At 48.3% G+C, this 25,425-nt stretch overlaps 1 protein-coding gene across 5 annotated transcripts; it reads left to right on the top strand.

The window, feature by feature from the left end:
* The first annotated feature begins 1,899 nt into the window (after positions 1-1,899).
* GIT1 (GIT ArfGAP 1) lies at positions 1,900-25,091 on the top strand. Of its 5 annotated transcripts, none has more exons than XM_089484412.1 (22): positions 1,900-2,052; positions 10,038-10,171; positions 10,542-10,654; positions 11,009-11,114; positions 11,510-11,596; positions 12,141-12,271; positions 12,929-13,023; positions 13,564-13,606; positions 15,153-15,179; positions 16,464-16,512; positions 16,853-16,925; positions 18,832-18,929; positions 19,539-19,650; positions 19,859-19,992; positions 20,250-20,402; positions 20,701-20,946; positions 21,175-21,228; positions 21,798-21,884; positions 22,104-22,180; positions 22,603-22,785; positions 23,180-23,243; positions 24,056-25,091. In XM_089484412.1, the coding sequence occupies exons 1-22, from the start codon at positions 1,998-2,000 to the stop codon at positions 24,266-24,268; spliced, it is 2,334 nt and encodes a 777-aa protein (XP_089340538.1). In that variant the 5' UTR covers positions 1,900-1,997; the 3' UTR covers positions 24,269-25,091. The 5 variants fall into 5 exon arrangements, with proteins under 5 accessions (XP_089340538.1, XP_089340537.1, XP_089340540.1 ...); XM_089484411.1 differs by having other exon boundaries at positions 23,177-23,243; XM_089484414.1 differs by lacking the exon at positions 15,153-15,179.
* The last annotated feature ends 334 nt before the right edge of the window (positions 25,092-25,425 follow it).

The raw sequence follows: 25,425 nt of genomic DNA, 5'->3' as shown, positions 1-25,425 counted from the left end.
TGCTTTGCGCCTTGGAGATGCCAAAGGATCCCCCTTTGGACCCCCCCAGGCAGCCCCAGGGCAGCCTCTCCAGCCTCACCCTGCTGGAGGAGGCACTGCTCCCTGCCCACAAGGCATCATGGGATTTGTAGTCCCTCCCAGGCAAGAGAGAGAGAGAGAGAGAGAAAGCCCTCCTCCTTCTATGCCTCCCTCTCCATCTATCCAGAGCATCCTTTCCTGCATCTCTGCGTAAAGACATTGGGGCCACTCTAGTCCTTTTCTTGGCCACTCTGAGGCTGGGAGAGGGTCACCCAAAGGGTGCCCATGCCCTCACAGGGCACAGGGATCAGGCACCCCTCTTTTTTATTCCAGGGTATCTCCTCCATCCCAGACTTCTGTCCAAAAACCTCCTCCATTTGGAACACTCTCTGGCAAGGAGGGTTTTTCTTGGGCACTCTTTTCTTTGGGCACAGCCTCCATTTGGAGGGCATGGCCAGATTTGTTCCAAGGAGATCCATTTGGAGCAGGCTTTTAGCTTCTCTATTGGGAAGGTCTGCCCTTTGAGCTTGAAGGCCCTCCATCTTGACCCCAAAAGAGGGATACCTTTACTGTGCCAAGCAAACATAGCCACATGGCCCACGTGGCAAGCTTTCGAAGCCCTGGCCAAATGGGTCCTCCCTTTTGCCATGCTTTGTCCTCCTTTGTGGCGATAACCAAAAGTGACCAGACAGTCCTGACTGCAAAGGAGGACAAGGCACCCCCCGAATGTTCTCCGGCCTCATTTTGAACCCCTTTTGACCCGTGCTTCAAAAGCTTGGACCATGTGAATATTTCGCTTGGCACAGTAAAGGTATCCCTCTTTTGGGGTCAAGATGGAGGGCCTTTGAGATAAAATGGCAGACCTTCCCAAAAGATAAGCTAAAAGCACTGCTAGAAATAGAAATGCACGCTTCCAATGGACCTCCTCTGAAGAAACCTGGCCAAGAAGACCCCAGAATAACATCATAGTTGGAGAAACGACAACTTGAAGACACGCAACCGCAACACAATGTTGTCATTTACAGGCACCTGTAAACTATATCCAGAGGACATGATTGCCATTGGAGGACAGTCCACACGGTGTACTGACTTGAGCGTTGGATGTAAAACTCTGCAAGGTCAGGGTTCGAATCCTTGCTTGGCCCTGGAAACCCAATGAGTGACCAGGGTCAAATCACACTCTCTCAGCCTCAAAGGGAGGCCAAGGAACAACCCCGCAATGAACCAATCGTGCCAAGAAAGCCTCATCATAGCTTCACTTAAGGTTGCCATACATTGGAAATTCAAGTCACACAACACCTTTGTCCAGCGTTCCCTTTGCAGCAGCGTGCCCCAAGCACCATGGGCTTTATTCCTCTCTTTGATGGGGGGGAATAACAGCTAAAAAGCCAGGAAAAGACCCTTGGTGTTTGCCAACCTTTGCAAAAATAATGTAAGGAAAGGTAACAAGCCATTGAAAAACCCCAACCTCTTTGCAAAAGAATGCAATATAAGGGGAGGGGGCTGTGATATTTTGTTTGTAGGCTTGTAGGGATGGGGTTGGGGGGGTTGGAGGGAAGGTGGGGTGTCAGAGATTGTGATGCAGCCTCTTCCTCTTGAGAGGCCATGACTACAGCTCCCAGCAGTCTGGCTGGGGACGCTGGGAGATGCAGTCCACAGCAAAGCAAATTGCAAAATGCAAAATTTCAATATGCAAAATTGCAAAATGCAAAAATGCAAATTGCAAAAGGCAAATCTTGCCAGATGCATCCTAGCAGATTGGGATGTGGAGGCCGGGGCGGGGTCCCTTTGTGGCCCCTCCTGACTGAGGGCCTCCTCCTCCTCCTCCTCTTCTTGGTGGTGGCTCCTCCTCCTCCGGGGGGCGGTCCCTTGCCAGCTCCCCTCCTCCTCTTGCTCCCGGCTGCCTTCCTGCAAGAAGAAGAAGAAGAAGAGGAGGAGGAGGAGGAGGAGGCCCTGGTGCCAAGGCCAAGGCAGCAGGCATGTCCCGCAAAGGGGTCCCTCGGGCCGAGGTCTGCGCAGACTGCAGCGCCCCAGGTAAGGAGGACCCCCCCCCCCCTTGGTCCCAGGGAAGGCCAGGCAAGGCCCCATTGAGGGGAAGGGGAGGGGAGGGAAGAGGAGGGCCTGGCCCAGGCAGAGGCACAGACCCTCTCCCCCCAGATCTAGATCCAGCCCCAGAGAAGGAGGAGAAGGCCAAGGGCTCCAGCACCCACCCACCCCAGCACCCCTCCTTCCCTCCCTGCCTGCCTTCCTCATTGCAGGGGAGGGCAAGCGGAAGGAAGCAGACCGGCTGCTACTGGGTTGCCCACTCCCCCAATGGAGCCATGGATGGATCCCTCCTTCCTTCCTTCCTTCCTTCCTTCCTTCCTTCCTTCCTTCCTCTATTCCCTGCAGAGGAGGACCCCAGGCCTCTGGCTCAGCCCTAGGCCCTCAAAGGAGGCTGAATGCTATGCTTTCCACCTCCACAATCAGTCCTTCCTTCCTTTTATTTCTTTCCTTTCTTCCTTCCTCTCCTCCCTACAGAGTTGGACCCCAGGCTTCTAATCGCCAGCTCCTCAAAGGAGCCTGGCTTCTATGTTTCCCACCTCCACAATCAATCCTTCCTTTTCTTTCTTTCTTTCTTTCTTTCTTTCTTTCTTTCTTTCTTTCTTTCCTTTCTACCTTCCTTCCCTCCTTCCTTACTTGCATTTCTTTCCTTCCTTCCTTTGTCATTGTCCCTATTACAGAGCAGGCCAACCTCCCCCCCAAAGAAGCCTGACTACTCTTTCTCATTCCCCCTATCTATCTATCTATCTATCTATCTATCTATCTATCTATCTATCTATCCATCCATCCATCCATCCTCCCTCCCTCCCTCCCTCCCTCCCTCCCTCCCTTCTTCATTGCTCCCCTGCAGAGTAGGACACCCCCAAGGAAGAAGCCTAGCTATTCTGTTTCCCCTTTCCTCAATCCATCCATCCATCATCTATCCTTCCTTCCTTCCTTCCTTCCTTCCTTCCTTCCTTCCTTCCTTCCTTCCTTCCTCATTGCTCCTCCTGCAGAGTAGGACACCCCCAAGGAAGAAGCCTAGCTATTCTGTTTCCCCTTTCCCCAATCCATCCATCCTTCCTTCCTATCTTCCTTCTTTCCTTCCTCATTGCTCCCCCCTGCAGAGTAGGACACTCCTCCAGGAAGCAGTGTGCCTCTCTTTTCCATTCCTCCCTTCCTTCCTTCCTTCCTTCCTTCCTTCCTTCCTTCCTTATGTCCCCAGAAAGAAGGGTGGCTACTGTGTTTTTCATCCCCCCCTGCCCCATAAAAAAAGGGGGGAAATACATTTTGGCACATGTGTGTTATTGGATAAGAAATGTTCTGAGACGTTGTTAAGCCTGGCAGGTTGCGCTCCCCCTGGAAAAGCGATGGGCGTTAGAGTGGCCTTTCCATGGCCATTTTGCTCAGTGGAGCTTCCCCAGCCTCTCTTGAATGCACTGGATCTCAGGTGAAGGTTGGTGTTCTGTCTGGGTTTCAGAAAGGGCCTACGCAACGCAATTTGGATAGGTTCTCCTTTAGCTGCACATTTCTCCCAGTATCTTTTGCACCAGCAAATGACCATTTGCATTGCCTCTGGGGGTCCCTCGGAAATATTGTTGGCCCTTTTGCGTGGGTCTGCGTTTGCTGCTGGGGTCCAGATAAAGAAACATTTGAGTATGGAGCCTTCTACATTTTGGGGTGTCTATTTTGCGGGGACCCTTTGCAATCGGGGCCTCATCAGTCGTGGCACCGCTGGTTATGGAAAACCCACTGCTAGAGATTGATGCAGACCTCAGGCTTTTAAGTGCCTCCCGATGAGAGATTTATTTCTGCAGTCTTTGCGATTGCAACCCAACAATATTTATGTTTCTCACCGTTGAATGCATAAAAGCAGTTGGAAAAGTGGAACGACGGAGGTTTAACCCAGACCGTCTCCACCAAATCTGGACTGTTGAAGTCTATGCCATTACCAGGGGTGAATCTGCAACATAGAAATAACGCAGTTTGATACCACTTCAACTGCCATCGCTCCATCCTCCAGAACCCTGGGACTTGCAGTTTTGTGATGCACCTGCATCCTTTGGCTGAGAAGGTGAAAGACCTTTCAAGACTACAAATCCTAGACTTCCGTAGGATGGAAGTGCAGCACTTAACATTTTGCCACTTCTCCAGAAGGATCTGCGTGTTCTTATGCTTTCGGTGCATTGATCTTGATGGAAATCGGTCAGATCTCCTGGAGTGGGTTGGGTTTTTTCCCCGAGGGAGGAACAAGGTTACACAAACCTTTAAAATACATACGTATTTGTGGGTTTTAGAACATTGTCAGCCACCTTGGCCTCTGTGTCCATGCTATAGATCATATAAATCAGGGCTGGAGATGGTGAATCTCTGGGGCTGGATGTAGGGCCTGGGGCTGCTTTTGCAGCAATGATCTCTTCCGATGCATCTTTCCTTCAGCCAAATAAAACACACTGAATCGCCTCTCGGTGAAGTCTCTGGGAGTGACATTTCCTATTTAAAAAGCCCCATCTTGCAAGGTTTAATGTTAAAACAGCAGCCATTTAACCACTTTTTAATTTTTGGAAGGCCATCCTCTGTGGACTTCTATGATTTAACATCTCCAGAAAGATGCAGCTTGGTGACTCTCTGTCATCATATATTTCCCCCCTGAAAATGATTTGGATGAGAAGTGGCAGTGGGCAAGAAATAAAACGCATGGTTTCCTCCCTCCTTGGGCCGCTTTGTGATCCGGGGCGAGGGCACCCGGGGTGCCAATCCAGTCTGCCCCGGGAGAGGGACGCCTTTGGCATGGCCGAGGTTCCCGATGTCCGCGCGCCCCCTTGACAAGCCCTTCCAGCGTGCCAATGGCTCCCGTGGGCATAAGAAAACTTGCCGACGTGTGCCAAGGCGATTCTTCCAGCGCCATCTGTGCCGGATGTGCCCACGCTCATCCGTCAAGATGGGGAAAACTGGAGGAGGCAGAGATTGAGAAAGAGAGCGAAAGGAGTTTCTCTCTGGCTGTGGAGGTTGGCACCAAAAAGGGGCACCCTCTGCCACTCTGGAATGGAGGGGGGGCATTCCTTTCCAAAGCCCCCCCCCCCCCCAAACTGGAAGACAAAACAAATGTCCTTTCTTTATTTTTCTGTTCACTCCCTTGCAGGCTTCACATTTTAATGCCAGGGTGCCAATGTCTTGTTGCAAATGTCAAGTTGACTTTGACTTATGGCAACCCTCTGACTTCCACCAGAACCTTGATACTCAGGTCTTGGAAATTCAAGGAAACTATGTCTTTCTTCATAGAGTCAGTTCCCCTGTCATGCAGGCTTCCTCTTTTCCTGCGGCTTTCCACTTTGTTGTTGTGTGCCTTCATTTCCAAATCGTGGCAACCCTAAAGTGAACCTATCCTGGGGTTTTCTTGGCAAGTTTCTTCAGAGGAGGTTTGCCATGGCCTTCCCTGAGGCTGAGAGAGTGTGACTTGTCCTAGGTCATCCAGTGGGTTTCATGGCTGAACTGGAAATCAAACCATGGTCGCCAGTCACTCCAATGCCCAAAACCACTATGCCACGCTAGCCATGTCATTTCATGATGTGTCCAAAGCACAACAATCTCAGTTGAATCATTTTGGCTTCTTGGGAAAGCTCAGGCTCAAAATGTTCTCTGATAGCCATCATCCCTCCTTGCCATGCCAGCCGGGGCTGATGGGAGTTGCAGTCCCACGCATCTGTTGGCCCAACTCTGGTGCTGAAAAAAGTCCACATTGTGCGAGAAGGGAATGCACCTTGCTGTTGGTTTTCTCTCTCTGGAGTTGATAGTTGACCAGTTTTGTTTGGGAAGTGCGCAAATTGTGTTACAAAAGTGGAGTACTTTATGCAACGTAACACAACAACTGTGTCCATCCAAAGGGGACGGAAATGGAGGTCTGTACAGTTGGCCTTCCTTTGGAGTTTGCGTTTGAACAGAGACGAGTACGATAATGCAGAGTAACTTAAAAATTCCTGTGCAATCTCCCATCCCTTTGTGTTGTGAGTTGTGTATCTGGGTGAGGCAGGGACCCATCCATTCTTTCCATTTGCTGCAATCTTGGCCCAAAAAGCCAGGGCAGCTCTGTCCATCCGTCCATCCGCACCAGAATGGGAAGGAAGTGCGGGACGGGTTGTTCCATCTTACACATCCTGTGTAAAGTCATTGTTGTAGAGGAATGCAGCCCAGTTACAGTTGTATTCCTTTCTATCCCACATTCCCTCCTTCCCAAGAACCGACTCGCGTCAAAAAATGATATATATGTTTTCCCTATGGTTTATAATCGGTAGCGTTTTTAATCATTCGTAAACTGCCTCGAGTCGGTTCTTGGGAAGGAGGGAATGTGGGATAGAAAGGAATACAAAACCCAAGTTGTAGGGTTTGGAAGTTGAGTTGGTATAGGTTGTGGGTTCTAGACGTTGGATTGGTGCAGGTTGCGGATTCTAGACGTTGAAATGGTGCGGGTTGTCGGGGCCAGAGGTTAGTTCATTTGGGCCCCTGGGCAAGAAATTGGGGAAGCTGGGATGAAAACACACAGAGACACAGACATACCATACCTCTGTTTCTCATTTGCTGTGAATGGCATCCTTTCTCTGCTGACCTTTCAGCAGCTGCCTTGGTTGCAAACATGGCCTCTCCTCTGTGTGGCTTTCCTCCTCCGCAGACCCACAGGGTCTTGATGGCGATACGGAAAGGGTCACCCTTCCGTGGTGGAGCAACCAAGGTCCCGAGTTCAAATGCCAGACGTTCCCAGATTTTGCGCAGAAAGACTGGAATGATGCAACCAGAGAAAGAAACGGTTTGAGCGGTGTATGGTTTGACTACGACTCCGGAGATCAGGGTTCAAATCCCTGCTTGGCCGTGGAAACCCATTGGGTGAGCTTGGGCAACTCACACACTCTCAGCCTCGGAAAACCCCATTACAGTGAACCTGAACGGGAAACGACTTGACGGCACACAACAACAAAATCTAAGTATAAAACATCCCATATTGTAAGCATAGCATTTTGTATGGACGTTATAGGGATAGTACCTTTTGGGATAGCGTCACCCGTGGGACTCTGCTGACATGAAACAATGGATCCCTTGAGATCAACTAAAGGACCCGTCCTTTAGTTGATCTCAAGGGATCCTTTGTTTCCACTTTGCAGGGAACAAAGGTCCCCAGTGCGGTTTTCCTGCCGGGGAGGAAAGGAGGAGGCCAACAACACTGCAAAGTATTGCAATGCCTTCCAAGACCCTCTAGAAAAAGCCCCCCAATGACAGTTCCTTGTTTAACATCTGACTGCATCCGCACTGCAGAAATAATCCACTTTCACACCGCTTTTAACTATCATGGCTGGGATTTATAGTTGGTTTGGGCACCATGGCTCTCCGACCAGAGAAGGCTAAAAATGCCTCACCAAGCTGCAATTGCCAGGATCCCACGGGGCAGTTGAAGCGGTGTCAAACTGGGTTATTTCTGCAGTGTAGATGCAGCCTGTGACACCTTGGAAACGTTGCACTCAACCCCTCGCAAAGAGACCTGGGTAGTGTGTATCCATGTTTAGGATCAATTCAGAGCCAGGAGTTTGCTCGGCATTCACTCTTTGCCCGCTCAGAGGCACCCTTGCGATGGGAAATGCAATAATTCAGGGATGGTTTGCAACACTGGGGTTTTGTGAGACATAGTTCTGCATGGGTCAGAGAGGTATTTTGGGGGGCAGCGGGAGGGAAAGACGTCCCGAAAGGGAGCCAAGTGGGTCTTTTGGGTTTGCCTTGTGGGTTTTGTTGCATTCCTGGCGGAGGCTGGAAATGCCAACACTGAGCTGGGAATAACTCCATGCGTGGGAGGCTTGTGTTTTCTCTTTTTGCAGAGTCAAAGAAAGGTGCGAAGATGGCACAATTAATCAGAATTTAATAAACCGGAGGGGGGAGACATGAGAGAAAGCGTCGGAGATTTTTATATATATATATATATATATATATATATATATATATCCCTCCCCCAAAAATGAGTATGATTTTGCAGCAGCCTCCACATTAGTCCTGCAACGCTTTCCATCATCCCCATTTTAAAAGGCCAATTTTAAAACACGATCTTTATATTTTATGCCCTTTTTAAGGCAAGACGCCCACTTTCCCCCCAAAACACTTGGTCTATTTAGAGATATAATAGTAGACTGCAACGAAGACATTAAGATTAAAACAGTTTTGAAACACATCAAGACATATATATATATATATATATATATATATATTGCATTTACATATTTAATCTTGTTTTAAAGGGGTCGGGTACTATGTATATATGGATATATTTTATCCTGTTGATTGCCTGGCAAAAAGCGGGAGATAAATTAAAATTTTAATTTATAATTTGATTTTAATATACAGTTAGGTGCAAACGAAGAAACTGCGATAGCGTTCCTATGACTTGGCTCAGTCATTGATCAAAATGGAGACGAAAGGAATCAGAAGACGAGGGCCTGGTCTGCACTGCAAAATTAATCCAGTTTGATACCGCTTTAACGGCCATGGTCCCATGCGAGTTCTGGGATTTGTAGTTTTGCGAAACGTTTAACCTTCTCTGTCAGGGATCTCTGGTTCCCAACAACAACAACAACATATACTGCAAATCCCATAAGATAGTGCATTTGGATTTTGGAGATCTTTGGAGTATTTGCATCCATATCGTGAAACGTCTTGGAGATGGGACCAAGTCTAAACACAAAATTCATATATGTTTCATAAAGACATGTTTCCCGAAGCTAATTTTATAGACATTATTAAGAATTCTGTGCAAGACGCAAAATTGTGTGCATTGACCGTCCGTTCCATTTTGGATTTTGGAGTATTTCGGGTTTGTTTTCAATCTCTCTCTTTTTTCTTCCCTTCTCCCTCTGAAAGACAGTTTTAAGTACATTTTCTTGTACATCCCTTTTGGAAGCCCTGACTTTAAAGACTTTAAATTAATAATCACTCTCCAGAATGTTTGCAGGTGAATTGCGGTTTATATAGTTGTGCCAAACGGAGCTGTTTCTTTCGCGTTTTGCGATTCTGTGGCCGAATGTTTGCCTCGAGGCAAGATTTGCAAAATTGATGGTCCCAATCTCTAACCGTGGGAGACCGCGAAACTGAGTTTATTGTAACTGGTCCTTATATTGTGGTTTGTTCCAAGTGTTTGCACATTAGTATATATTGTATGCTAATATGACATATCACTATATGATAGATTGATATCTATCTGGTTGTTGTTGTTGTTGTGTGACTTATGGCAACCCTTGGGCAAAACTATCATGAGATTTTCTTAGCAAGGTTTGTTCAGAGGTGTTCGCCATTGCCTTCCCCTGTATATCAATCTTTAATATTGAATATATATGATATATATAATATCAAGACACAGGGAGCTGTCTTATCCATAGGGTCACCATGAGGCTGACTTATGGCAATTAACAATGACATATATATCAATAAACAAAGTCACCCCTGCCTTTAAGCTTATGGCTTTAAACCAAAGCCGCAACAGAAGAGGAAATGTTTCAACAGAGATTTGAACCTGGGTCTTCCCATCCCCGGTGTTTCAAAGATGGGTAGCTTTCTTTTTGGTGCAAGGGCTGCATTTGCTCCTAGAGAAGTTCTTGGGGAGCACATGCCAGGATATATTTTCGCTTAAAGATCTTATTGGGAGAGACATTATTGATCTTTAGGATGTGTGGAAAGCCCTGATAGGAAATGACCCCAAAAAGAGGCCATTGGGATAAAGATGTGATCTTTGGAAGGAAATCCCAAGAGGGTCAGATTTGGACCCCGAAACCCAAAGAAATCAGGTTTTATTCTCTTGTTTTCCTCTTCCAGGGTGTCACCACAAAAAAGGCCTTCATGGGTTCCCGTCTACCTGGTCCAAGTGTTGGCATCCCAGGGTTGGATTGGGTGGTCTTACGCTCCTAAAGAGGAGCAAGGAGGGTCCTCTGTGCCCCATCATACTCCATGCTGTCTTCTCTGTCCTTTTCCAGATCCCGGCTGGGCATCCATCAACCGTGGCGTACTGGTATGCGACGAATGTTGCGGCGTCCATCGCAGCCTGGGCCGCCACATCTCCATCGTGAAGCACCTGCGACACAGTCCCTGGTCAGCCACGCTCTTGCAGGTAGGCCGGCGAGGGCACCGTTTTTTGGGTGGGTGGGTGCCATAGTCACAAAAACATAACTTCTGCCAAGGACTTGATTTTTGGACCTGGGTTTGGAGTTTCCTAGTCCTGAGCATCAGAGTCAAGGAGTTGGTGGCAGTCAGTAATGCCAAGATATCACTAGCGTAGAAATACATGAGGAGATGGTAGTGCACCATTGGCGAGCCAAATCTTCTCCACTGCAGCTGAGAGAACCAGTGCATTACATGCCCATATCTCTGTAAAGGTTTGGACTAGAAGCCGGAGCAGATTTGTCCCCCTCCTCTCCTCTGCTGACCCTTTCGTACTCTTTCTTCGGTGTCCCTTCTCCTTCCTTTTTTCCTCCCTCCAGATGGTTCACACACTTGCAAGCAACGGTGCCAACTCGATATGGGAACATTCGCTGCTTGATCCGGCCCAAGTCCAGAGCGGCAGGCGGAAGGCGAACCCCCAAGATAAAGTCCAGTGAGTCTTGGGGGAAACGGGGGGAAGCGGTGCAGGAGGAGGAGAGGGGTAAACCCCACTAAACTGCCCCTTGCTCTCTCAAAAAACAAGTATCATCATCATCCATTCTTGCACAAACATCAGACTCTTGCACAAACTTCAGATGGCTCATCTCTTTCTTGATGGAAGTGTAGAATTGGAGGGACCTCCTCCAAAGGCCACTGAGTCTGACTTTCGCTGCGCAGTGCAGAAATCGAGCAGCTATGGCGGATTGTAGGCAATGGCAGTCAGTGTGGGAAAGTGCTTTTCTGTCCCTGGGATCCTCCTCAGGAAACGGAGGCGTTCACACTGGGATCCCTTCCCGTTTCTTTGCAGCCCCACCAAATCCGAATTCATCCGTGCCAAATACCAAATGCTGGCCTTCGTTCACAAACTTCCCTGCCGTGACGACGATGGCGTGACGGCCAAGGACCTCAGCAAGGTATGGAGGTTCCTCGTCTCTCCGTTGCGCAAGAACGCCCCACTGGTTTTCGCGTTTTCTGCTTTGACTGAGAGTTCCTGCATGGCAGAATGGGGTTGGACTGGATGGCCCTTGGGGTCTCTTCCAGCTCTACGATTCTATGGTTTTAAGTAACATCTCCATTAACAAAGGCATTGCGTTCCTAGGTGTGACGTCTTTAACAGAAAATTTGGAAACGACACAGACAGAATAGGGATTGGTTCCTTGACCACAAAAAAAGAGCATTTCGACATGTATTCATGTTGGAGTGGGGGATCTGGGGACTTGCAGTCCAAAAAAGGGGGTAATTCCCCAAGTGTGGAGACTGGTTTGTCTCATGTTTTCTTCTTTTCTGTCTCTCTCTTTTTACCCATCAGCAATTACATTCGAGCGTCCGGACAGGAAACCTAGAGACCTGTTTGCGCCTTCTCTCTCTGGGGGCACAAGCCAACTTCTTCCACCCGGTGAGAAGCCCCTCTCCATCTCGGCATTTGAGGATTTTGCTGAACTTTATAGTCTGGACAGTAGATTTGGGAGGGTGCCTTGCCATGGAAGAGCATTGAATTCTTCATTCTTGACTTGGTGCTATTGCAGTCAGGCTTTCCCAAGAAAGGCAGAAGTATAGGTTGAGCCTCCTTTATCCAAAATATTCCAAAATTGTCCACTTGGGTGGCTGAGACAGTGACACTTTGGCTTTCGGACGGTTTGGCGTACCTAGACTATTATTAGACTATTGTCTATCCGTACACAAAACATAAATGAATTTCATGTTTAAATGTGAGTCCCATCCCCAAGATAATTCGTGTCTATGCAAATATTCCAAAATCTGAAAACATAAATCCAATTCAGGTCCCAAGCGTTGTGGAGAAGTGTCACTCCTATTTGTGGTTTTTTTCCTCCCTGTGGCTTATGCCAAAGCAGCTTTAGTGGATGATAGGTGGGTGCCTTTTTCTACTCAGTCTCAGTCAGCCAGATGTCTTGGGTCAGCAAAATGTTGTCTTTCTGTAGGAGAAAGGAACGACGCCTTTGCATGTAGCGGCCAAAGCAGGGCAGATCCTCCAAGCCGAGCTGCTGGTGGTGTACGGTGCTGACCCCGGAGCCCCCGATGTGAACGGACGGACCCCCATCGACTACGCCAGGTGAGGGTTGGCGTTGCCTGCTTTTAGCTGTGGGAGCCTCCCCTTGATACCTGAGAGGAACACGGCGGTGTATTAGTAAAATCATAGGTCTAAGACTTTGGGACTTTAGGCATCTGGAGGTCCTCCAGTGTTACTCTGACAGAAATGTAGTGTTCACCATTATCCACGGTGCTTGCTCTCTGTGGTAAGTCTGGCAATGTGCCCTCCATGGGTTGGACTGTACAGTGCGCCTTGCTTTACACAGGGGATCCATTCCACCTAAAGCAAATTCCTCGCGTGCTTGAGCCCTATTTAAATGAATGGGGCTCATGCACATGGTGGCACATGCTTGCCATGGATGCGCACCCCATTACTCCCAATAGGACGCGCCACCACTTCCTCCCCACACAGCTTTCAGCGTATGCTGAAAGCTGCGTAAAGTGCGCCCGCGTATGACACAGGTCCACTGTATATATAAATATTCCAAAATCCAGAACACTTCTGGTTGCACACATTATGGATAAGGGATAACGAATAATATCTAATATGTTCATAAGGTGATATGAATGATAACAACAGCAGCAAAATGATTAATGTGGAACGAGGGGGATATCTCGCTGGTCCCTCTTTATGTGTTTTGGGTGTACCTTGTCTGACTGTTGTGGGTTTCCCACACAGGCAAGCCAACCAACACGAACTGGCCGAGCGACTGGTGGAGTGCCAATACGAACTGACGGACAGGCTGGCGTTCTACCTCTGCGGACGGAAGCCAGGTAAGATGGCAGGAAGCAGGCGGATGGAGCCAGGTGTAAAAAATCATGTTTTGGGGTTCCCCCCTTATTTTCACGGGGGTCCTGTGCCCCTAAACCCAGTGAATGTGGAAGGATGGCAAGGGTTGCAAAGAAAGCGATCCATCCGTCTTTCCAATGTTTGGAACTGCACACAGCGCTGTAAGAAAACAGTGTCTATTGTAGGATGGTTGGTGGGCTTCCAACGTCCTCCTTTGTTGTTCTTGCAGAAAGCCATTATCAGCTTATCTGTAATGGGGCAAAATGACTTTTTACGCTCGACGGGACCCCTTCATTTTTAAAACCGTTCTTTTCCTAACAACCCCCGTTGCGATTTTTTACAAAATGTGTGCATTTATTTTCCTGCGGCACAGACCTGTCAGTGCCAAGCGATCCTTGCAGATCCGAGTTCAAACCTACATGTGTTGCAGTCTATTTTGGAAACGAGTGCATGAGGGGATCTCTTGCAAATGCAAACCCGATTGCTTAACCGGTTTCTCGTTCCTTTTTGTCTTTCCTGCACAGATCACAAGAACGGGCATTACATCATCCCCCAGATGGCAGACAGGTGAGGAAACGCCCGCCCTTCTTAAGCCCACCTCTTCTTCCCAAAAGCTGCCCGCTTTTCTAGTTCGGAGGAAATGCTTGCTGCCCCCTCGTGGCGAGTCTCTGGATTGGGACTTAATTTCACGTATAGGAAGGGAATGTCAGATTTCAGAAAGCAAATACAGTGCGCCCTCCACATTCGCTGGGTTTAGGGACGCAGGGACTCCGTGAAAGTGGAAAAGCCATAAATCTGGGAAGCTCTTGAATCCTCCAGTGCAACATTATGGTGAACATCAGTCGGAGGTTGACCATAGAATCGCACTGGAGCACCTGCAGATGCCTAGAGAAGTGCTTTCTCTAGGGCTTTCTAAGTCCTCCAGCGTAACTCTATGATCCGCTTCCAGCAAAGACACGCTGCAGAACCTAGAGAAAACACTGCTTTAGGCTTTTGTTGGTCTTCTAGGACAATTTTATGGTCAATGTTGTATCACAACAATAAACACAACAATATAGTACAACAGCGTTTTTTGTATTTGCAGTTTCCCCACTTTTACCCCCAACTCCAGTCAATGTGGAGGACCGCTGTATCTGTTTGTTGTACCCCGGGTTCTTTAACTGGTAGGAAGCATATTCAAATATAAAATGCAAGCAAATGAGTCACTGATGGCAGGGAGGATTGTGATAAATCCAGGAGCAAAGTGTACAAACCATGTAAAAGCAAAGCATGCATCTGGAGTGAAGGTAAACCATCCTCCGCTTTTATAATAACGTAACCGGTTGCCGTTCCCAAAGCTTTTGAAATCCTCCTTTTCTTCCTTGCGCCTGATCTTTTAATCTCGCACCATCCCTTTGTTTCAACTCGGATCCGCCGGGTTTGCTTACACAAGGCGCCCAAATCCCTCTCTGTCATTGAATAAACCCTTTTTAAAAATACCGGGTAGATCCCCAATGTTGTGTCTGCTGAAAATAAAGTATACCAAAGCCAGCCAAAGACTGGGTGCCAAAGTTTCCTCGTCTTAAGAGACCCTTGGCTTTCAGGAGACCTCCAGAAAAGCATCTTAAGTCCCCAAAATGAAAGAGTATTCATGCTGTATTCATGCTGTGCAAACTACAGCTTTGAAAGGGTCTCCAGAGGTCATCCAGTCCAAACCACCAAGGCATGCATTAAATAAACATCTCCAAGAGTAAGCTAGGCTTAAATTTGATAATCCTGGTCCGTTTGTGCCGGGTCCTGGCAAAAACATCGGGAAGACCTTTGCCCCTTAGGCTTGTGCAGAATGGGGATCTTTGTGGATTGCAGTTCCCACCTTCACTTGACATTGGTCCTGCTGGCTAGGGATGATGGGAGGTGAAGTCATCTTGTGTCCTGACTAAAGGTGTCCATGAGGGCGGTGGGACCGAGATAAAAGCACTCACCTGCAGATCTTAAAACGGAGGCAGGCCCATGCAAGGAGATGGGGAGTTTCGGATAGTCTGGGCCCAACTTGGATGCCGTTCTAGGTTTTCCCTTTGCCTTCTAAACGTCCTCCTTTGTCCTCTTTCTCTCCCTGCTGCCTCTCCGGATTCAGAGTGCGTCCAAAATGCATGTCGCAAAGGTACTGAGGCTTTGGGTCTGGTCTGCATGCCACCACTGTTGTCGCCTGCTTCCTTATCCCCTATGCACCCCATTTATTAATAGTCCAGGAATAATAGGGCAATGGGAACAGATGCTGGGTGCAAAGAGGTCCTGGGTTGAAAAATTGTGCAATCCCTGGCTTGTGTTGAATCTATCTCTTCCTTTGTCTCCCACCCAGACTTCAAGGAAAATTTCCAGGTGCCTCTTTGCACCTGTGCTAAGAAACTATGACCAATATTGGATGCAATTTGATTTTTCTCCAGCCTTTGCTGTCTGCAGCCTCACCTGCAGCCAGGTGTGATGTAAATAAACACATACCCACAGTGTTTTCGGGATTCAACATCACACACCTGACAAAACGGGTTGCAACTCTCTCCCAAATTCATGCTATATCAAATTTGGCATTTCTTTTAAGGCAAAGGTGGGCACCAGCGAAGGGAATGGGGCCATTTCCCCCCTTGCAAGCCACAGCATTTTTTCTCAGCGTGATCAGAAGCGATGTCTCTGTTTCTGTTTCAAGATTTGCTCCAAATAGCATCAATTTTTGCATTCCCTCCCCCCCCCCTCCGAGGTTGAAAGCATATTGGGTGCAAAGGAGGCCCCAAATATGATGATTCTGTAGTGGCTTTGCGGAGGGAGAGTCTGGAAGTCTGGGGCCAAATTTGGCCCAATTATTTCCCAATTTTTGGGGACGGTCTGGATGCTCTCAGGGTTTACTGGTGGATTTCAGGGGTTCAAACTTTTGCATTCGGATACTACAGGACTCTTTGGCCCATGTCTTTGTTCACAAGTCATAAAGGTATGCCTATGCTGGAATTACTTTGGGTTGCACCTTTCTGCATTTTACCCCAGGATTTGTGCAATTTACCCCATGAAAAGAATTCCAACTTGTGCCGTTTTTGTCCCTGCAAAATGAACCCAAAGAGACAAATAAGGCTAAGACCTTTGGAACTATTTTTTTGTCCATATTTCCTTATCCTCAGTCCCTAGTTTCCCCTCTTCCTCCAATCTCCTCCTTTTATCCATCCATCTGCAGATGCCGCTGCCTCCTCTTTCACCCCCATAATAATAATATGAATAATCTGGCAAATAATCCCTGAAAAAGATGGCAGTTTTAACAAAGCATCTTTGGACGGAGGTCCAAGAGATGGCAAAAATGGAAGGAGCAAGAGGGAAAGGGGGAGATAGGTGGCAATGATGCCCTCTCCCACTTTGATTTCGTTTCGCCTGGTGATGGATGGGCTCTTTTCTCCTCCTTTTCCAGCCTAGACCTCTCTGAACTGGCAAAGGCAGCGAAGAAGAAGTTGCAAGCAGTAAGTTTGGCTCAGGAGGGACGACTTTAGACTCGTATGTTGGGGGAGATGTGGGTAGGTTATGGGACTGCATGATATGGGTTGCGGTGATCTGCAGACGCTCAAATCCGTGGATGGGAATCCTGCGGATACTGGGGAATCAATGGGACCCATACAACATACAACAAATGATGCGCTTGATCCTTCTTCTTCCCCCATGTTCATACATGATCAGCTCTCCCATCACAGAGACCAGAGTCTCGTATATTTTTCCCAACCAGAAAGGGACAAGTGCATCCCGTCCTTCCAGAGCCTTGTCCTGAGTGTCTTTTCTCTCCTCCTTTCCGAATTTCTCCAATAGCTCAGCAACCGTCTCTTTGAGGAACTAGCCATGGACGTCTACGACGAAGTGGACCGTCGGGAGAACGACGCAGGTGAGGGATGGAATGGGGGGACATTTTGTGGGGACGGACTGGGGGCACGGTTCCTATGGGGCTGACTATCGAAACCAGGTTGCAATTGAATCCGATCTGGATTCGCTGCCTTGTATCCCCATCCTCATAGGCTTCGCAGTCTATCAGATGCTACCAACTGGGACTGTTATTATTAAAGACATTTAATTGATCGATGGATTGGATTTAAATCTTGCCTTTCTCCCAAAGTGGGATTTTGACTCTGGTGGCTTTCAAATGGTCTGTTGGGGTGTGTGTGTGTGTGTGTGTGTGTGTGTGTGTGTGTGTGTTGTCTTTTAATGACTTTTGAATGGCTTTAACTGTTATTAACCATGAAATCCCTTTCTTCGGACGTCTTCCAAAAGTGGGTGGGCAGCTGACCGCTTTAGCTGGACTTTTCGGTGTTAGATTTAATGACTTTTGGGGAGCCCTTTGAGGTTGAGGATTTGTAGAAAAACCCACAAGAAAGGATCTTGTTGAGCTGCTGCAAGAGAAGCAATGGCTGCTTTGAAAGCACCCTTTCCAAAGCATTCTCTCTCTCCCTTTCTTTCTTTCTTTCTTTCTTTCTTTCTTTCATTCCCTTCTCTTTCTCTCTTCCTTTGCTGGGAGCTGCCCGGCTTGCCACTTGGGCCCATTGCCCAGGCTGAGTCACGCCAAACAATATAAACGGAGGGAAGCATTAGAAAGAGACGGATGGATACCTGCCAACATGCCGAATTTTGCATCCAAAACACATTTCTCTCTCTCCCGCTTTCCCAAGATTGAGGGTGGCCTGGAAATGCTCAGTATTTCTTTGGAAAGGCAAGGCTTCCCTCCCTCTTTCCCTCTCTCTTTTCTGCCCTTCCCTTCATTCCTGGGCAGCCACATCCGGGACAGAGTCTTATATAGCCTGGAAGGAATAAGTTATAACCCTTTTGGCTTTTTGGTCGCGGAGAACGAAAAGCAGCCCCGCCGACTCCAAATTTGGCCTCCAGCCGGGCAGCAAAAAAGGGGGCAAAGTTTGGTAAGGACTTTGCGCATTCAGGGTGCATTTTGGAGTTGGTGGAAGGAAATATGATTTTGGGGGGCAGTTTTGTCATTGCAGCAGACAGGGACGGAGCTGGCATTTTCAGGGTGGGGCTGCCCGCTTGGGATTCAAAACCATGCCCTGTCTGGCTTTGCAAAATTAAAGGAGGGTTAAGAAAGAATGCAACTGGACACTGCTTTGACTGCCATGACTGTAAAATCCTAGGATTTGTAGTTTGTGGGGTTTAATTGCAGCTCTCTGCTCCAAAAATGCCCAGTCTTGCTTTGGCATCTTCCGGTGGTACGATTTTGGTGCCCTGTGTTTTGTGATGTTTAGTGCATTTTTGCAACGTGGGAACCCATGCTTTTGGTACTGTTTCCGTGCAAAGGGAGAGGGTTCAAAGTTTGGAAAATGTGTGTTGCTGTTGTTGTTATGCCTTCAAGTCGCTTCTGACTTATGGAAGGCAAACCTATCCTGGGTTTTTCTTGGCAAGATTAGTTCAGATGTTTGGCTTTTGCCTCGGAAAACTACAAATCCCAGGTTTCTGTAGGATGGAGCAACAGTACTTGAAAGTGGTGCCAAACTGCATTACTTCTAAAATGCAGAACGCACGCAAAGAGCGTTGTACTGTTTCACTTACACAGCTTTTAATGTTTTTCTTTGTTATGTTTTAACTGTATGTTTTCAGTTGTTTCGATATTGAGAATAGTTTATTTTAAGGTTGAGCCAGGAGAGTTTTAAAAAGTGGTGTGAAACTGCATTATTTCTACAGTGTAGATCCACTCCTTGAGTTTCATTTTTAGGGGGTGAAAGAGATTAATAATAATAATAATAATAATAATAATAATAATACCTCTTTGCTTCTTTCTTTGCAACTTAAAGTCTGGCTCACAACGCAAAACCATAGCACTCTGGTGACCGAACGCAGCGCGGTTCCCTTCCTCCCCGTAAACCCGGAGTATTCAGCGACCCGCAACCAGGTAAATTGAGGCGGGTTTGGACTTGATCCGCAACCTTTTCAACTTCTTTAGGGTGGGCAGAGAGGTGGAAAGAAGAGTCAGGCGTCTTTTGGTTTTTCAGTTTTGAACCCATTGTTTTCTGAGCCAAATTCCAGCTCCATCCATCCATCCCTCGATCCGTATGGGGTGACTCTCTTATCTGAAATATTTAGGATCAGAAGTGTTTGGGATTTTAGATATTAATTTTTTTTATTACTTTGGAATATGTATTTGCATAAACATTCATAATGAAATGTCTCGGGAGATGTGGCCCAAGTCTAAACACAACATTTATTTACGGTTCATGTGCCATGTGAAATGTTCCGTATTCTTTAATGATGCTCGCTCTGCATTTTGGGGCGGAGGGAGAATGGAGCATGAGATCAAAAGTCAGAGTTTGAGTTCCCACCTCTCAAAAAATCATGTGCGCATAGATACAAAAATGTTGTTGATACTCTTGTCGCCTGTTCCATTGTATAATATAATGCAAAACTGAATACATCTCAAAACTTTTAACTTGCTTTCCATCTTGGCATCTTTGAAAGATTTTTCAGAGATAACGTTTGTTCTCTTTCCGTTCCTCCCTCGCAGGGGCGTCAGAAGCTTGCCCGCTTCAATGCCCGGGAGTTTGCCACCCTGATCATCGACATCTTAAGTGAGGCGAAGCGGCGGCAACAGGGCAAAGGCCTCACCAGTCCCACAGGTGAGGGTCCAGAGAGATGAGGGGTGGCACATCCTCCTCTTAGGTTTAATCGTGCCCCACTCATGGGCAAAGGGCAGGCAAGTGGCATAGACCGTCCTCTGTTTAATCGTGCCCTACTTCTGGGCAAAGGGTAGGCAAGTGGCACAGAGAGACTGGACCGTCCTCTCCTCACTTCCTCCCCTGGTGACCTCTCCTTCTTTGCCCGCAGAGACCCTCGACGCCTCCCTCCACGGCCCCAGCGACATCGACGACCAGCACGACTACGACAGCGTCGCCTCCGACGAAGACACTGACCAGGAGCCCTTGAGGAACGCCAACGCCGGGAGGAATAACCGCGCACGGGTGAGTCTTTTGGGGAAATGAGGGAGAAGGAAAGGAGGGCTGGCCTTGGGGAGACTTGGAGATTTTACGTTCAAAACATAGAACCCCCAAAAAGCAACTCTTTTTCTTATGCCTCCTTGTCTTCTCCCTCTTCTCCTCCACCTCTTCCTCTTCTTCCCTTCCTACTTCTTCCCACCACTTTTTCCTCATCCTCTTCTCCTCCATCTCCTTTTCTCCTTATGGCCATCTCCTACCCTTTCTCCATCTCTCTGCCCCAGAGCATGGACTCCTCGGACCTTTCGGACGGTCCCATCACGCTGCAGGAATATCTGGAGGTGAAGAAGGCTTTGTCTGCCTCCGAAGCCAAAGTCCAGCAACTGATGAAAGTCAATAACAGCTTAAGCGACGAGTTGAGGAGGCTACAGAGAGAGGCAAGTCTTGGGTGGACGGCTGGGCGACCGTCCCAGATCCCAGGTAGTCTGTCTGGTGTCACAACTAACCACGCTTCCCGGAATTCCTTAGCATTGAGCCATGGCAGTTAAAGTGGTGTCAAACCAGATTATTTCTGCAATGCAGATGTGGGTTGTTGTTGTTGTTGTTTTGTGCAAATAACATGGAGTGTCACCTCCTTCCATCCTCATGAGTGTCTCTGTTCTGAGAAAAAAAAGGACCAGAACTTGGATCATCTGATGGTGCAGTCCTGACCTTCTCCTCTTCTTGGTTTTGCAGATTCACAAGCTGCAGTCGGAGAACATGCAGATCCGGCAGCAAACGGGGCCCGTCCACCCGTCCACAGCTCCCCCTGCAAGCGAGCGCCCTGACCACGTCCATCTTGCCTCAGCGGCCACCACTGCAGCCCACCGGCGCGACCGCCATGCTTTCTCCATGTACGAACCGGGTACTGGCGCCTTGAAGCCGTTCGGTCAGCAGCCGATGGATGACCTGGTCAATCGCCTGCAGCCATTCCACCCGGGGGTGAGTGACCAGGAGGGAAACCATTTTGGACCTTGGAATATTTCGGATATGGAAGACTCAGCCTGTATGGTGACAGTGTGCTGTGAAATCTGGTAGGAAGAGAGATTATTATGAAATCTGGTATGAACTTTTAGTGTAGGGGTATCTCATTGCAGGGAAATTTGGGGATGGGAGAGGCAACGTGGCCAGTACCCACTCATCCTTACATCTCATTTTTATACCATCTAGGAGGTGGACGACGATGCCATGTATTCTGTACACACTCAAGCTTCTATCTACCGGGTAAGTCTTCACCCACATTGCCCCAAAAGGTTTTAAAGGGGTGCAGCTATCGGGAGGGGCAAAATGAGAGTCCAGTGGGTCCTACACATTCGCCGGCATTAGGCATGCAGACCCCCATGAAAGTGGAAAATCTGCAAATAAAAAGCAACTCTCTGGTCAACAGTCCACCAGAAGCTGGCCATAGGATTGTGCTGGAGGACCTATAAATGCCTACACAACTGATCTCTATAGGAATCTCTGGGTTGTCCAGCTCACCTTCTGGTGAAAGGTGGCTATAGAGTCATGCTGGAGGTCCAAGAGATTCCTAGAGATAACATATTCATTAAATCCACAAAATCAAAGCTGCAAAAGTGGAGGGCCGACGGTATTTTTTTTTGTGTGTGGAGGGAACAATGCCTTCATTTTGCCCCATGCCCAAATAGCTATGTCCATGCCCACCTCTCCTTGATTTTTCCCCACCTTTCCACCAAGCGTTCCTAATCTATGGGGAGATTGCCCACCTTGTCTCCCACCCGTCTCTGTGCCTCTAACACCCTCCTGCTTCCTCTCCTCTTCCCCTGGCCTTTCAGATCCGGAAAGGCGGCTCTGTGTCATCGATGCCTTTCCCTCCATCATCTCCGCTCGTCTCGTGCCCACCGGATGGCGGACGTCACATGGTGAATCGCGACGTTTCTGGTTGTAGTGGGGTGGGAAGGAAGCATTGGAACTTACCTGGCAAGACTGTTGTGCCCCTTGAACCGGTCAACTCTTGTTGGGTATAGTGAATAGGATGGCAGCCATTTTGTGTATGAGAGAAACAGATAGGGATGTCTCACCGTTTGCTGGGTCTCCTGCTTGACTTTGTCCCATTTCCTACCCATCTCTTTGCCTTCTAGACTGGAAAACTAGATCGACACGGCAGCGGAACGGACAGTGACTATGACAACACGCAAGGAGGGGACATACCACTAAGGTATGTTGGAGAGATGGGTGGACTCGGTACCAAGGGCATCTGTACCAGGCTTTGGACCAGACAGATGAGATGTATTTTTGGTAAAAAGAATAGAATCCATTGAATCATGGAGACTAGGAACCTGTTCCTTGATGTTAAAACAAGGGAGTTCCTAGATCAGTGGTGGCGAACCTATGGCACACGCCAGAGGTGGAACTCAGAGCCTTCTCTGTGGGCATGCATGCTGTCGCCCCAGCACAGAGTTTGCCAGAGTTCATTACTAGAAAGCTAGAGGACTGTGGGACTTTGCAATAAATAAGAGGGGTTTGGGTTGCCGTTTGGGCACTCGGTCTGCAAAAGGTTCACCATCACTGTCCTAGATCTAGGAAGGCAAATGAAAAAGGCTCTCTCCTGCTGCTCAACCTTCTCCTTTCTCCTCCTAGCATGGACGGGAAACGCTTCTTGGACCTCGCTAAAGACGAGGATTTGCACCCAGAACCTGAACCACTGGAAGGGGACCTGGACCCGGGTCTACCTAGCACGGAAGACGTCATCCTCAAGACTGAGCAAGTGACCAAGAACATCCAGGAACTCCTCCGAGCTGCACAGGAATTCAAGCACGACAGGTCAGGATGAATTCTTCTCGGCCCCAGTCCTGGGTGCCTTGCGGAGTGAAAACACTGTTACTGAGCTGTGAAAGGTTAGGGGGACACATTGGCCCCCCAGGAGACCTTGGAAGGATCTTACCCCAATGCTTTCTAAAGGGCATTTTCACCCTATTTTCTTCCTGGGGGCCATTTTAAGGCAACAGCGTTGGGACTTGGGACTAGTACTCCTCCCAAAGTCCCTCTCCTAAGGTTACACTCTCCTAAGGGCAATGGCGGCACGGCTCTCCGGACCTCGCTGTTGTGGCACCGCTTTCCAGTGTAAAGCATTGCTTAAACATGCTACAAAAATAAATGACGGGTTATTTCTGGATGTCTTTTTCTGGGTCTCATTCTGTCTCTCTTACCCCAGCAGCTTCGTTCCCTGTTCGGAGAAGATTCACGCCGCCGTCACGGAAATGGCTTCGCTTTTCCCCAAGGTAGGAGAGATGGGAAACTGCCCCTTTGCTGGTATAGCTATGGAAGCAACTAGCTGCACATTCTTAGTTACTTATAATTAATTCCTTCCTTCAGTAGCAAAGGCGGTAATAGTTTTTTGTGGGTTTTTCAGGCTTTGTGGCCATGTTCTAGAAGAGTTTCTTCCTGACTTTTTGCCAGCATCTGTGGCTGTATGAATGCCAGTATTCTGAAGATGCCATCCACAGATGCTGGCGAAACGTCAGGAAGAAACTCTCCTAGAACATGGGCACATAGCCTGAAAAACCCACAAAAAACCATGGATGCTGGCCGTGAAAGCCTTCGACTTCACAAAGGTGGTAACGTTTCGGTTGCAATTTAATGAAAGACACGGTTACTTTTTGTGTTGAAGAAGTGTAACAGGGTTACATTTATGCAGGTGACTTGAAGGCACACACACAAAAAGTGTTGTGGGCTCCAACCAACTTTGTGAGAGGCACAGTTGTAGGGATGTTGATGGGAGCTGAAGTCCTAACTGCACCTGGAAGATGGTCCACTTGTTAAAAAGTTATAAAGCTTATCTGACTTAGAAGCATTAGAAAAATTTATCTACATCCTCATTCTTAAAGCAACACTCTCTCTATAGCAGAATTTGTGGGTTTGGAACTGAGAGTAGCCAAGTAACTAATTCACATCCAGTGGGAAGATTCAAATTCAAGCCTTCCTGGCGTTGTCACTTGTCCACTCGCTTTGCCAAGTCTTCTTTTACGTGGTTCTCAACCTGCTCTCTTCTCTTTCCTTTCCGTGTCCTCTCCTTTTTTTTGTCTTGCCACAGAAACCGGCTCTGGAGACGGTCCGCAGCTCCTTGCGGCTGCTCAACGCCAGCGCCTACCGCCTGCAGAGCGAGTGCCGCAAGACAGTGCCGCCCGAGCCGGGCGCCCCTGTGGACTACCAACTCCTCACCCAACAAGTCATCCAGTGTGCCTACGACATCGCCAAGGCCGCCAAGCAGCTGGTCACCATCACCACTCGCGAGAAGAAGCAGTGAAAGCGGGGACACTTGGCGGGCTTCTCCCTCTGCACCCCACAACTTCCTTCGAACCCAAGACCCCCCCCCCCAGTCTCTCTCCATGGGTTCCTGATACCCCACTGGAAGTGTCCTTCACCCGCTCGGCTCCGGGGCCGGATCAATACCCCCCCCCCCTTTTTCTCTCTCTCTCTCTCTCGTTGCAATTTGTGAGCGGCACGGGATTCTCCTCCTGTGCTCCGTGGGACGCCAACTACAAGCGACTTAAAACCCGGTGATGTAAATACCCCAAAACCTGGGAGGTGGCAACATGTGTGTTTGACCCCTTCCCCACTGCTTTTTGGGGGGCAGGCAGGGTTTGAGCCTTATGCCACCCCCAAACTCCTCCTCTCTCCCTCCGTCCCCATATATAGTGCGTGGAACTGTATGTACGTGTATCCCCATCCGGCCCAGCGCGCGTGCAAAACACCAATGTATTTATCTCCCACCCTTGTCCCTCAGTAGTGTTAACACTGGAAAATGCAAACATGGGGGTGCTGCGGAGACTTTTAAACCCTCTCCGCCCCGTTGTTGTTTTTTGGCTGGGCCACTTCTCTTCCTTCCTAGTAATAAGTCCTGCAAAAACAAAACAAAACGGGAAGAGCGCATTTCATGATTTTAGCCTCGGAGAACATCCTCGCCTTTTTTTCCGCCACTCTTCCATCCCCAAAATTGAGGATTTGATGGGAAAAGGGGGGGATGCCGACAGATTCCTGGGCTGGGATCAGGGAGGAAGACATGTCTTGAGCGCCATGCTGGAATCATCGTTTGTCTTGTAAATTTGTAACAAATAAAAAAAGGAAATGTGAGCATCAGAGGGTTGTCACATGCATGCTTTTGTTATCTGGTTTCCTGAGATGGCATTCAGGAGGCGAGGGAAGGGTTCCCATTTTATATACAAAGGGATCTAGGAGTCCAAGTAGACCACAAGTTGAACATGAGTCAAGAGTGCGACGGGGCAGCTAAAAAGGCCAATGCAATTTTAGGCTGCATCAATAAAAGTATAGCTCTAGATCAAGGGAAGTAATAGCAACATTCTATTCTGCTCTGGTCAGGCTCCACCTGGAATAATATTGTGTCCAGTTCTGGGCAAAACAGTTTAAAAAGGACATTGAGAAACTGGAGCCATGTGTCGAAAG

This window comes from Sceloporus occidentalis, unplaced genomic scaffold (assembly GCF_023333645.1).
Source record: "Sceloporus occidentalis isolate IW3139 unplaced genomic scaffold, rSceOcc1.0.p SCAF_21, whole genome shotgun sequence".
NCBI classification, from domain to species: domain Eukaryota; kingdom Metazoa; phylum Chordata; class Lepidosauria; order Squamata; family Phrynosomatidae; genus Sceloporus; species Sceloporus occidentalis.
This window is presented reverse-complemented; position numbering and strand designations above follow the sequence as displayed.